The 13,564-nt window shown below is 44.6% G+C and overlaps 1 protein-coding gene across 1 annotated transcript in view; it reads right to left on the bottom strand.

Moving 5' to 3' along the window:
* KCNQ3 (potassium voltage-gated channel subfamily Q member 3) overlaps nt 1–13,564 on the bottom strand; it is a 115,882-nt gene that overhangs the window by 46,741 nt on the left and 55,577 nt on the right. Inside the window, exons 5-9 of the mRNA XM_027774586.1 lie at nt 11,770–11,942; nt 7,447–7,602; nt 5,992–6,102; nt 5,586–5,681; nt 3,574–3,668 (exon numbers count right to left, since the gene is read on the bottom strand). Of these exons, the coding sequence (XP_027630387.1) occupies nt 3,574–3,668; nt 5,586–5,681; nt 5,992–6,102; nt 7,447–7,602; nt 11,770–11,942 (631 nt within the window). The remainder of the gene's footprint in view (nt 1–3,573; nt 3,669–5,585; nt 5,682–5,991; nt 6,103–7,446; nt 7,603–11,769; nt 11,943–13,564) is intronic.

The raw sequence follows: 13,564 nt of genomic DNA, 5'->3' as shown, positions 1-13,564 counted from the left end.
AAGAGGGATCCAGAGGAGACTGCTATGGGTTTCTGTCTGGGGTAATAAAATTTTTCTGAAATTTGATAGTGAAGATTGATGCCCATATTTCTTAATATACTTAAAACCACTTAAAAAAGTTATGTTTTTATAGTATTCAAAATTCTCTTTCAGGTTGTGATATATATCTTGAGAAAGTTATTTAAAAAATAAAAGAGGGGTCAGCTATGGCCAGATTGTTAAGGTGGCTGAGTCCCATGTAACCTATTGTGTGGTTCAAGCCCCAAACCTGGTGACTTGAAAAACATACTGGAGGGGTGGGGTAGGAGGTGGCATCATGATTAAGGTGTTGTACTCCCAGATGGCTTACCACAATCAAGGTGTGTATGTGTGCGTGTGTGATACATGCCCAAAATCCTGAGAGGACAATGAAGAAGAAGCAATTGCAGTATGGGCAACCCCTTTGGGGAATTTCTCACTTTCCCTCTTTTGGTCTATCCCTGGAGAGTGCATGTGTCCTATGGCAAAAACCTAAAAGAAATTTTAAAAAAGGAAACAAAATACATGTGTGTGTGTGTGTGTGCGTGCGTGTGTGTGTGTGTGTGTGTGTCTGCCTAAAAAAATGTCAAGAGGAGAGAGATGGTGAAGACATTGTGGCATGACCGTTTCCCATGAGAGGTGACTTTCCACTTTCTCTCTCACTGACTCTCTCCAATAAGCACATATGTCTTCTGGCAAATTGAAAAATAAAATAAAATAAACAAAAGACAGAAATCTTTTAGAAGGCAAGTAAAGACACATCAGTGTATTATCAGCTACTTCTTTGCTATTAACAAACAAGCAAGCCTTCAAACAGCTCACAGGAAATGCATATATTATGAAAAAACTATGGGTGGATTTCAATCTTTTTCTGCACCAAAAAAACCTCGTACTTTAACTCCATTTTTCCACAAACTTTTTGAAATCCCCTTGTGTGGTGAGGACAGGAATTCAGAGGTATTCTGTTCTCAAGGAACTACTTTGCTTCAGAATGGTTGGTAAGTGAATTTCTATAATGATTTTGTATTTTTGTCCTTCAAAAAAGAAAGAAAAAGGAAGGAAAAAAGAAATGTTCTTAGTTTAAAAGCCATTCCCATATCACAGCAGCTGTCTGCAGCACAATGCATTCTTCCAAGTCTTTGACATATAGGACAATGCTTTATTTATAACAAAGCAAACCAAAAGAATGGGCCCATTGCCAAGACCTTGGGATGCACAACAAATGAAAATCATCTTGGTTCTGTTTCCAACATGGCTGCACATATTTTTTGTTTCTTAGTTCAAGGTCACTCCTAAGGGAAAGCCACCTGCCCATTCTAATAAGACTCTGCTTTATGCTCCCCCAAACTCTAAATGATTATAGCAGTAATAGAATTCAGAATCAAAAGAAACCACATAAGTCATCTTCTAAGCAAGGAAAAGTGTAATTACCAAGAAGACAGTAAAGCCAAATTTTATTTCCATTTATTGAAGGCTTGATTTCCTAACCCTCCACAAGTCATTGATTCTCCTTCTTCTTTTTTTTTTTTCTAGAGAAATGTTTTGCTACAGGGAGCATGCACTTTCCAGAGAGACAGAGAGATAGGAAGTGAGAAATCAGCCCCGAGGAGAGATGGCCACACCACAGTCCCTTCTCCTCCATTTTCCTCTTGGGATTTTGGGCACACATGCACACACATCTGTTGTGAGTTTCAAGCTACCAGATCTGGGACTTGAATGGCAGTCGACCATGTGGGAGTCCAGTGACATAACCATTCTACCATCTGCTGGTCTCAAGTAATTGATTCTTCTTGTTTATTCTTTTTTATGTCTTCCTTCTACTCTCCATTTTTACTGCATATACCTTGGTCTAGACCATCATTTCTCCTTCCCCTGAACCCATCACTTTCTAACTGATTTCCCTGCCTTGATTCTTGAACCTGTTAATCTCCCACATACCCTTCTGTCATCTTCCTAAAACGGATTTGACTGTGTCATTCTCTTGCTCATGTGACATCTTTTTGCCTTCACAATCAAAGTTATATTTCTCTGTAAGTCACTAGAGATTCCATGGTCTGATCTAGTGCTTAGCAATATAAGAGGCTCAAAAATTTTGGTGGACTAAATACCTCAATAGAAAGAGTCATGTGTCACCAGAATCTCTTGAAAAGTAAAGGTATAATGGGAAGAGAAATAGGAGAGGTAAGCGGGGGCCTGATATTGGACATAGAAGGTCATGATCACATTTTGGGCTTTCTTCCTTTTGTCATGGTCATTCATTGGAAGGTTTTATGAAAGGAAATGGTTCAATAGAATTCAGATCTTTTGTGTTTTGCTAAATCTTTACTATACTCTGATGATGAGAGTGGAAGGGTAAATTGAGGCTGAATTCAGAGTCTGGTGCAAGGTCCTATGATGTGTATGTGGGAGGGTAGGTTGGAAATTGAGGGAGTCGTCTATCCAGTGCTGGGTCATATACTATGATCCATTGAGACTGTGGACACAGAGCAGAAACACGTTCAGAGTACTCCAGCCTTGGGACGAAGCTATGACCAAAGCTTATGTTCCTTTACATTTCTTTCCAGGTTAGGGGTCCTAGGAACTCCTAGCATTCTACCTACAAACTTAAAATTCTGAATTCAGGACTGCAGTATATAAAACCAGGAAAGGAGAAGTTGGTTTTAGAAGTCCAAGTAGTGAAAAGACCATGACCCTTGGAGGCCTCTAGATGTGGTTGACTGGCCAAAATGTGCAAAGTTCCTAAGCCTCTGCTTGCTTATCTGGGAGAGCAGCCTGGTAAAAGTAACCATTCAGTCTATCTTCAAGGGTGTCAGAATCACCCTGGAAGCTCCTGTTAAAGAACTTTAAAGTGGATGCAAGATCTGTCTTTGCTCATTACTTCCATCCATCATGACACCTGAATGTGAGAAACTGATGTATCTCTTAAGGTACTGTAAGGTTTAAACAAAATGTGAACTGGGTTACCAGGAACATGTTGAATATCCAATACATGTTAATTTCCTTTTTCCTTTTCCTACATACTGACCACCCTAAGGAGTTGTTATATTTTTTCTACTGGAAGATTTTGATTCAATCTCCTACCTCCTAACACAAAACTATAGCTCTAGGTGGACAGAAGACTTTTCCTGTTGCTCTTCCACCTTCTCTTTCCTGAAGCCAGAGTAGTCTGTGGGCACAGGGCCTGGTCAGGTGCGAGAAGCATCCAGGATTGCTAGGGAGGCCCCTTGTGCTGGCTGTCCACTTGATCGAATTTTTCCTTATTGGCCACTCTATGCTCTCTAGTGACTAACCCCTGCCCCCTACAATCATCTGGGAGTTCTGAAAAATACTGCTGCCTGGGTCCTAGCCCTGGGGATTCTGACTTAATTAGCCTATGGCTGGGCTGGGGTACTGGGAGGTATTTTAGGCTCCCAGGAGATTCTAATGTGCAGCCCAGGGTGGGAACCACTGCCCTGAATGATGTCCCTCAGGAAACCATGAGGCCCCAGACACAAATACAGACCTCGGTAGGAATGGTCAGTCACACCCTCGACATTTAGATGAGTTTCCACTTGCCTAAAGAATGGAAAAGAGACGATTGATTCATAAAACCTCCATGTCGCCACGAGATCAATCCTGTTGGGGTTGGTAGCATAATACCTCCAGGCAGCCTGGGAAGGAGAAAAGAGAGGCAGATATGCCCTGGTGTCACCTGAGAATTTCACACAAAATCCTACACTATTAAAACAATAGTAAGCCCTCCCCACCCCCATGAGTTTGAATGTGCATTTAGTCAATGGTCAGGGAAGCCAAGACTCTTAGCTTTCTCTAACTCCTTTGGGAGGAAAAACTCCCTTGATCCCATCACCTCAGAGCTATAATTGTTATTGTGAGGCATGGGACCACAGGGAAATGAATTGTAGCAGAAGTAAAGAAGAGGTTTCTGGGCATAAAATCACAGAAAGAATCAGGACCTACTCTTTCCAGAAGATTCTCTGTGACTTCTCTCAGACAGGAAAGTAAACATGGTCTTTTGTACTATTTCTGGGTACAAGATAGAGCCTGAGAGATAACGTTTTGATACTAATCTACTAGAACTCTTGGGATGCTCTGATGATTTGGGGTTTAGGAGGACAATGGGATAATGGAGACTAGGACTGACCTAAAAACTGCAATAAGTAGGATGCCATCATACATCATCCTGTGTTAGACACACAGATCCACAGAGACACTCATCACAACTGGACACAAGTTCATAAGTAGGTGATCATACTCTGAACATTCCAGTAACTATAGCTAGGATACTGTACTTTCCTGTTCTCTGTGCTCCCATGCTCCCAACAGCATATAAAATCATAACGCAGAAACACTTGAAGAGGAAGTATTTCTACTTTTTTTTAAAACCATCTCTTACTACCCCCCTCAAGCCCCAGCCAATGATGGGTAGTCAATGGGGATGAAGGGCCAGCAGGTGTCCAACCACCACCAATCTGTTATTGTCTACTACGCAGGACAAATGGATGAAGTGATGCAGTACATTGTATATGTTCTTGGCTTCTGGGTTCTCTATCCTTGCCAGAAGTGAGGAGCCAGTTTTCCTTCAAGCTGATTGGCTAAGCACCTGAACTTTGGGATGACTCTTCTTGATAGGTCTCTAAGTCAAGCTGGAGTGGGCTATAAAGAAGCCTAGTATGGGATCAGCAGTTAGCGTAATGGCTATGTCGCTGGACTCCCACGTAGTCGACTGTGGTTCGTGTCCTGGACCCGGTGGCTTAAAACTCACACCGGGTGCGTGTGCGTGCGTACCCAAGATCCCGAGAGGAGAATGGAGAAGAAGGGATTGCAGCATGGCCATGCCCCCTGGGGGGTGATTTCTCGCTTTCTGTCTCTCTGTCTCTCTCTGTCTGTCTGGCGAGCGCACGCTCCCTATAGCGAAAAACTCTCCAAAAAAAAAAAAAAAGCCTAGTATGATCCCAGGTTCAGGTCAGATTCGGATTCTCTACACCAACATTATCAGTACAAGCTGATGGGTTGATCCCTGAGACCTGTGTCTATTTCTTGCTTGGCTTGGAACTTGGATGGGAGAGTGATAGGGCTATCTTTCAGTATCCACAGAGACAGGTCATATAGATAACCATGGAGATGTCCATAGCTATGTGCTCCTGCCTTGGCTTGTGCACACACACACACACACACACACACACACACACAGACACACAGATCTCAGTCCTGTTCCAGTTCATTCCCAGCAGACAGACCTGAATGAGCTCAGCAGCTGGCTTCCTCCTTTTCTCGAAGTGCTTCTGACGGTGTTGTTCCTGCACCTTGAGTGCCAGCCCTGACCCCAGGATGCCCTGTCAGAGAAGTCAGGCATACAGTCAGCCTCTCCCCAGACTCTCCCAGCATCTCAGCCCCACTGCTGGGCAGCGGGTGTTGCAAGGCTCAATGGTGAGTAGATGTTTGGAGGGATTGCTCTTGGTGAGGCTCCCCTCTCTTGGGATTTTGGGCACACACACACACACACACACACACACACACACAGACACACAGATCTCAGTCCTGTTCCAGTTCATTCCCAGCAGACAGACCTGAATGAGCTCAGCAGCTGGCTTCCTCCTTTTCTCGAAGTGCTTCTGACGGTGTTGTTCCTGCACCTTGAGTGCCAGCCCTGACCCCAGGATGCCCTGTCAGAGAAGTCAGGCATACAGTCAGCCTCTCCCCAGACTCTCCCAGCATCTCAGCCCCACTGCTGGGCAGCGGGTGTTGCAAGGCTCAATGGTGAGTAGATGTTTGGAGGGATTGCTCTTGGTGAGGTAAAGCAGCACAGGCCAGCAGAGAGGCAGGAACATCATGGTCAAGGGATGGCCAGTGAGTAGTTAGGACTCAGAATTTAGAATGTGAAGGGATGGAAGGTGAAGTTGGAAAGCCAAGCCGGGCCAGATGGTGAGGGATTCTGTGTGGCATGTAGGGATGTTGCATGTTGGAGGTACTTACCGCTGGAAGGGCAAAAAATGAGACACCAATTAAGGAAAAAGTGGCAGCAATCAGACGGCCTTCCCACGTTTTGGGTGTCTTATCTCCATAGCCAATGGTGGCCAATGTGATCTGAAAAGAGAAGAGTCCAGACATGGAATGCCTCAGAAAGAGGGAAGTCAGTGACATGTCGATGAATATTACTGGTAAGCCTCTGTCCCAGCATTGGGCACTGTTCCAGTTTATAATGTGATTCCATGGGAGAAAAGGCACCAAGTGACAATTAACTTCTGTTGGAACCTTGAGATTTGTTTATAGGTTAGAAATTTTCTACCTCTAGTGAACCCATCAATAAATGTTTCAATAATTGCAAACGAGTATATGTGCTCTTTCATTCAAGTGTATATATACTTGAAAATGTATGAATTAATGTATAGATGCATTTTCAAATATATGTGTGGCTGTGAGTGTATTCATATGCACTATGTATATATGTGTGCATGTCTAATGTATGTGCATGTATGGTTCCTAGTATGAGCAGTACATTCCCATGTGTTTGCATGTCTATGTTTTCAGTGTACATGTACAACTCTGCATGTGGAAGGCAAGATAAAAGAGCAGTGAATAGTGTGGTCTCTGGAGCCTGAATGACTTTGAATCCCAGGTCATCCACTTATTGACTGAGAGACTGAATTACTTAGCCTCTTTAGGCCTCCGTTTCCCCATTTTAAAAAAAGGGGTTAAAAGATGTTTGAGTTTAAAATATGTTACTAAATGTAAAGTGTTTGGAGCAAAGTTAGCCTTCAGTAAATGGTAGCTTCGGTGCTATATGTCATGGTGGAGCTATGTGTCTTTCGTGTTTCTTCAGGTCTGTGTGCATGTGCATATATCTGCCAGTGTGTCTGTTGTACATACATGGCTTAGCTGATAACAAACTTTAGCTAACCAGGTAAGGTTCCTAAGTGGACATGGAACCAGACAGTTCTAAGCCCAGACTTCTTTTTGTTTTTTGGAGAGGTTTTTGCCATAGGGAGCATGAGCTTGCCAGAAGGACAGAGAGAGACAGAGAGACAGAAAGCGAGAAATCACTCCCCAGGGGGGATGGCCACGCCACAATCCCTTCTCCTCCATTCTCCTCTCGAGATCTTGGGCATGCACTCACATGTGCCCGGCGTGAGTTTTAAGCCACCGGGTCTGGGACGCGAACCATGGTCGACTACATGGGAGTCCAGCGACATAGCCATTACACTAACTGCTGGTCCCAAGTCCAGACTTCTTATAAACACTACAGAAAGCGCATCTGAAGTGTATGCTCTCTGGGGAGTCTCCAGCAGCAGGATCAGAGATGGAGAGAACCTCACTCTAACCTGTGACTACAGAGTGCAGCTGTCCGACTGAGTGTGGCCGTGCCTTTCCTGTGTGGCCTGCCTCTAACAGTCAATCCCCAGAGGGTTGGCCTTTAAGGTGGTGACTCACCAGGCCCCACCAAAGGGCATCTGCATAGGTCTCAAATTCCTCTTTCATCTCCTCTCCTTGTGCATCCACCTCTGGCACGTCTTTCTCAACCAGGTAGACAAGAAATGAAGAAAGGATAAGCGTCAGGAAACCAATGTACCAGGCGGTGATGAGTTCCTGGAAGAGTGAGAGGTGGACATGGGAGGTAGTCACTGGGTAGGCGATGGAGCCAGATATGCTGGAGCTGGAGTCCAGGTTCACCAGCTCTGTGACCATCAGCAAGTTACTCACCTTCTCTGATCCTCGCCTCCCATTATTATAAAATGGGATCAACAACAGGGTCATTATTTCCATCATTAATTATCAGAACAAGTATATGACTCTAGGAAGGGAGGAAGACTTATGACTCAGGGTGACTTTGATATCACAGTTCAAGAGGCTTAAGGGAAGGTAAAAAGGCAGGAGAAACTAGCTACCAGGACTCAGAAGATGGGATTCTATGCAGGACTGTGCGGAACAAGGACAAAGCTCAGTACCAGTGGGCAATAAAGAGCAAGGGAGGGCTAGCACGGCCTCGTGGACAGGCGCTCAGCCCTGCCCCAGATTACTGTGTGACCCAGGTTCATCATTCCTTTCTCCCAGCCTTGAGATCCTCATTTTTAAAAAGAAGAAATTGGATCCTAGAGTTCCTGAAAGCACCACTGGTAGAATGCAGATAAATAATTTTAATGTGAAATAGTCATATATTGATTTAGAACACATGAGAGGTGAGTATAAACAACACATAAAACCTGTAATTTCATGATATCGTCATATGCTAGACTAGAACACATGGCTACATAAGCAAGAGTTAAGCTGATTTAAAGAAAATTTTAAGTAATACTAGGGAGGATACAGAGAGAGGACAAAGACCAGTATATCATTGAACTTTGAGAAACCCGAATCAAGACAATATCTAATTCTCTTTCCAACCCCAGCTTTCTCCATTTCTCTTATTCTGTCTGAATTTCAAGGTTAATAATGACAGGTTGGGCAAGAAGAAAGTCATAGTTAATGGAGAACTCAATCTGCAAATTACGCTTGTTGAGTCACATAGAGAACAAAGTTGCTCATATCAATATCCTTCCAACATCTGACTGCCTCCGGCCAGTCAGCTGACCTTCTGGGTCAATAGAATCTGATGGGGTTCCATCTTCCCTCCCTTTGTGCATTGGCTTACATGGGTCCTGCTTCCTAAGCTGCCCTTCCCTGATGGGACCAAACAAAAAGCATTGAGGTGTCATTAGGCTCATGTTACCTCCATTCTGAAATTTTCTGCTCATTCATTTTGAGATCTAGTTCAGTCGACATTGCTTTGTGGCTTCCTCATTTTCTAAACAGACTTCTCTATGTCTCAAACACTTTATTATACTCATTTGCTTTTAGCTCTGGCCCTCCCCACAGCATTCTGTGTACCTCGCAGCCATGGGAGTTCACTTCTGGCAGAGAGAGGTGAGCTTAGATGGCTGGCACAACTGGCCACTCTCTTTCACAAGGGTCTGCCTGGCATGGAGTTTGAGAAGGGAAAGGTGCATTGCATAGGCTCTCTGTGACTCTCCGGGCATGAGCTCTTTCCTTGTGGAGTGCGGGCCTCATGTTTATATGTTGTTTTATACTCTCTGGACTCAAAGTGCAAGTCAGAAATCTCATCTGGCATTTAATTAAAGAAGCAGCTATCTGTTCAGTCGTGCACAGAAAATTGGCTGCGTTGGATTATTAAGAGATGGAATAATGGCTGCCAATGAGGAGTGAAAATGGGTCCCCATTCTGTGCTTCGAAGTCATTCAAAAGGCTATTTAAGGCAATGCTGGCTTCACACAATTCTTGCCAGCAGCTTCTCTGATATCTATGGGCTCCTCCACGGCTGCCGGGTTGGGCCCTGTTAGAGTAGGAAAGTCAGGGGAACAAATCCCTCCCAGGCCTTTAAGTACACCAGGCTCCCTCTTTCCTGCCTTTGGGATGCCTGGCCTCATATTCAAAATGGAGGAGGCCCAGCCAGTACACCTCAGACACCATGCGAACAAATTGTTCACTTGGGTGAAAAAGCACCAGGGGGACCAGCAGTTGGCATAATGGCTATGTTGCTGGACTCCTATGTAGTCGACTGCGCTTAGAGTCCTGGACCTGGTGGCTTAAACTCATGCCAGACACGTGTGTGTGCATGCCCAAGATCCTGAGAGGAGAATGGAGGAAAACGGGATTGTGGCATGGCCATCTTCCTGGGGGATGATTTCTTGCTTTCTGTCTCTCTGTCTCTCCCTATCTTTCTGGTGAGCACGCATGCCCTATAGCAAAAATCTCTTAAAAAATCAGGCATTTTATGTCTTTATTTTATTTTCTTTGTAAATCTATTTGTATAGTTTGTGAAGAAGAGCATCCTTGAAATACGAAACACTCCTGTTAATGAGCACCTACTATTTACTGAGCACTTAGCTGCACCTTTTCTCATGTGAGCAACCAGGAGGACTCACACTTCATCATTGAGGAAGCTTGTGAAAACTGAGGGACATCCTCAAGGTCTCACAGCTGGAAGATAGCAGAGCTGAAGTTTGAACCAAGTTGTTACCTGGATCCTAAGTTTCTATTTCCTTCCTATGAGATGCCATCCCACAGGAAGTTACCCAAATGTATCTGGGTGCATATCAGAACTATCACAACTAGGAACCAGCTCTGGGGCTATGTGATGGAGGTGGTATGGTTACATTAATACCCATAAACAAACAAACCAAAAACTCTGTGCTCCTTGAGGTCAAATTGCACCAGGCTCACTGCCTCACATCCAGATTCCCAGAAGCAGAGCCTGAGACAGGGATTTGGGCATATGTGATTTATTTGCAACAGTCCAGTTCAGAAGCCCATGTTCAGTGATGGCTACTGACCATGACTGTGCTCACTTCTCCAAAAAAGATTAGAATCTAGAAGGGGTGGGACTCAGCTCATTCTCCTTCCAGAGATCCACGTGGTTGAGCATGCATGGAGCCCATGCAACCAGAGCCCAGCTTATCTGGGTGTGTGGTACTCCCTGTTTGTTTCCTACTGTTAACCCAAGCCTTTATGGGATTATTTGCATGGGATTATTGAGGAAGTGGCCACAGGGTTACCAGCAGAGAGGATCTGGTGGGCATAAACAGCAACCATTGCACCCACATGCTTGGCGCAAGATGTAGTCTTGGTGAGGAAGGCAGTCCTGACTTTATACACCTAAAGATCACCTGCCCCAGGGGTGTCATCTTCTGACATCTCCTGCCCTGGTCTGCCAGGCTTTTTTTCCCCACCTAAGCTGAGACATAGGGGTTTTCCTTTCTTCCTCTAGGGTCCAGCTAAAGCAAATAGTTTAAATGAGGTGGTACAAAAGGCTTGGGTTAACAGTAGGAAACAAACATAGGGAGTACCACACACCCAGATAAGCTGGGCTCTGGTTGCATGGGCTCCATGCATGCTCAACCACGTGGATCTCTGGAAGGAGAATGAGCTGAGTCCCACCCCTTCTAGATTCTAATCTTTTTTGGAGAAGTGAGCACAGTCATGGTCAGTAGCCATCACTGAACATGGGCTTCTGAACTGGACTGTTGGGATTAGTGCTTCTCTGGGTGACTCTGGGCAGGTTACTTTCTCTTCCTGTGTCTGCTTTCTTATCTGTGTAATAAAGTAACAATAGTGCCCAGGATAATGGAGTGAGCTAGTCTGTGTCAACACTAGGTTTCAGGCACTGTGCTTTTGCTTTACACCAACTATAGCAATGGAACAATTCCTATGAGCTGGGCACGTTCTAAGAAATATGAATTATCACATATCAATTCACTTCATTCTCGCAATAACTCTGAGATAAATGGATATTCTTGTTTTATAAATACAGAAACCAAAATCCAGAGAGGTTACAGAAAAGAAAAAACATCTCAACATCACTCAGGCAGAGTTTGGACTTAAACCTGTCTGTGTTACTCCTGAACTTTTCCCTCCCACCACTTGCTGGCTTGCATAAGCTTGTTTCATCCTCTCAACAATTGGGAGGTATAGGCATTATTTTAGAAATGAGGAAACTCAGAACTCAAGAATGGTGAGTAATTTGCCTATGGTGGGATTCACATCCAAGTCCAGGTTTATCTATTTCTGCTCCTCGTGTACTATGTGCTTACACCCTTCTCACCGCCTTCTTCCTCTCCTCCTCCTCTTCCCTTTCCTATTACCATCATCAGTAGTGGCAAAACAACAACTCTCTGGTGACGCTGTAAAGGAGAGGATGCCATGGGAGGGCACAGTGAGCAAGAAGCCCACTGGGATACCTGGCGTCTCCATGGCACTTACTTTGCTATGGGCGCAGATGGCTGAGCCCAAGAGCTTCCAGGTGCCACCCCTCCGGTCCATCCGCAGCATGCGTAGGATCTGCAAGAAGCGCAGGCTTCGCAGGGAGGTGGCCAGGACATTGCCCTGGTTTCCCACGGCAACCACTGGCACAGAGGCAATCAGCACAAAGATGTCTGGGAAAGAGGACAGAGAGAGAAGCAGGGGAGAAGAAAAAGATGGTCAGGAGAAGGCAGAGCATCATCACAGGTGCTGTTTACTGGCAGATGAACATGTGCCAAGCAATGGACCAATCTAAGCATTGTTGTGTTGAGTCTTGACATCAACTGCACATGGTAACTGGGACTAGTCTCCTGTGGCTGACGAGGAAGCAGAAACTCTGAGTATGAATTCATTCCTAGGGCCATACAGCTGAAACTGGTTGATTTAGGACTAGGCACGTGCTGTGGACTCCAGTGCTGGCTATGAACCCCATAGCAGTGATTTCTCAATGCCCTCCCATGTGGCCCTTAAGATTTATTCTCAGATGGGGAGGTAATCAGGGGCTGCTCAGGCTATAGAGGTGAAGCATGAATCTCAGACACTATTTTAATGTGTTTTTCCCCTAAAAGCATCATCTGAGACAGGAACATGGGTACAGGTGGTTTACTGGGAGATGATCCTAGGAAGCAGAAGTGATGGGAAAGAGAGAGAGAAGGAGAAGAAAACTACCAATGTAAAGGGTTGTAAGTTTGCTGCTGGGTCCTTTGAGCTGAAGGCAGAACTCTTCCCAAGAGCATGTTTGAAAGAAGGACTGAACACCTTCCTTTAGCTCTTGTCTCTGGAACAGTTGAGAGTTACCTCGGAGGTGGTTAACATCCCTGCACTTCTGGTCCATGGTGATCTAGTGATCTCCCTAAACTTCAATGCAAGCTATGATCAGAGGTGGGCCAAGGGGACGAGACACTTTGAAATGGCCATTTACTAATGGAGTCAAGTAATCTAGTATAAAGCAGAGGAAGTGTTCTTTTCCCTATTCTTTTCATTGGTACCTGACACCCATTCTAATGATATTCTCAATCCTGAAGTCAGCTAGCAAGTAAAAATGACCCCAAGGTCAAGTAAACAGGTTTTGCAATTCTTGAAGCCTTTAATATGCGTTATGGCTCTCAATAAACGAAGAACAGGCTTTCCCAAAAGATTTTGACCATAGAACATTTTTCCTCCAAGAGAATTAGGGTTTCAAGGAATGCACTTACATATTTGTCTTCTAGACAAATTTGAGCTCTTTAAAGCCCTCTGTGCCTTGGCCTCTGAGAACCTTCCAGAAGCATGTGTGGTTCGCTGAGCACAGTGCTCTCTCACATCTCCACATGTGTGAATGTTCTGGTTTTTCTGCTTGGAATATACTCCTCAGTTCATATCTAGGTATGTTTGCCAAGAGAGCTAGTGTATTTTTCTACCTTATCAAAATGTCTTCCAGGCAGGCCTGAAAAAAGGGTCAAAATCTGGATACTGATATGTCTGCAGTGTTGGTCAGGCTTTTCAGTTAATCTTTGCAGAGCTATCTACAAACAGTGTTAACAGAGAAAACAAAACCCAGAAGTGTGGTAAACACACACACATTATGATGCTCTCAGAGGACAGCAGATCTGGCCCAGATGGACCCATCCACACCCAAAAGATCTGAGACTGCCTCGAATAGGAAGGCCATGCTGTTCTTGGATGTAATAACCACCCTGTTGTTGAACACATGGTTAAAAGCAACATTTCCTACAATGATCACATTATGGGAAGAGTCAAGATGGAGAGAGTGAAA

The sequence above is a fragment of the Tupaia chinensis genome, unplaced genomic scaffold, assembly GCF_000334495.1.
Source record: "Tupaia chinensis unplaced genomic scaffold, TupChi_1.0 Scaffold000459_1, whole genome shotgun sequence".
Lineage (NCBI taxonomy): Eukaryota > Metazoa > Chordata > Mammalia > Scandentia > Tupaiidae > Tupaia > Tupaia belangeri.
Note: the sequence above shows the minus strand (reverse complement) of the source record. Positions and strands in the feature narration are given on the sequence as shown.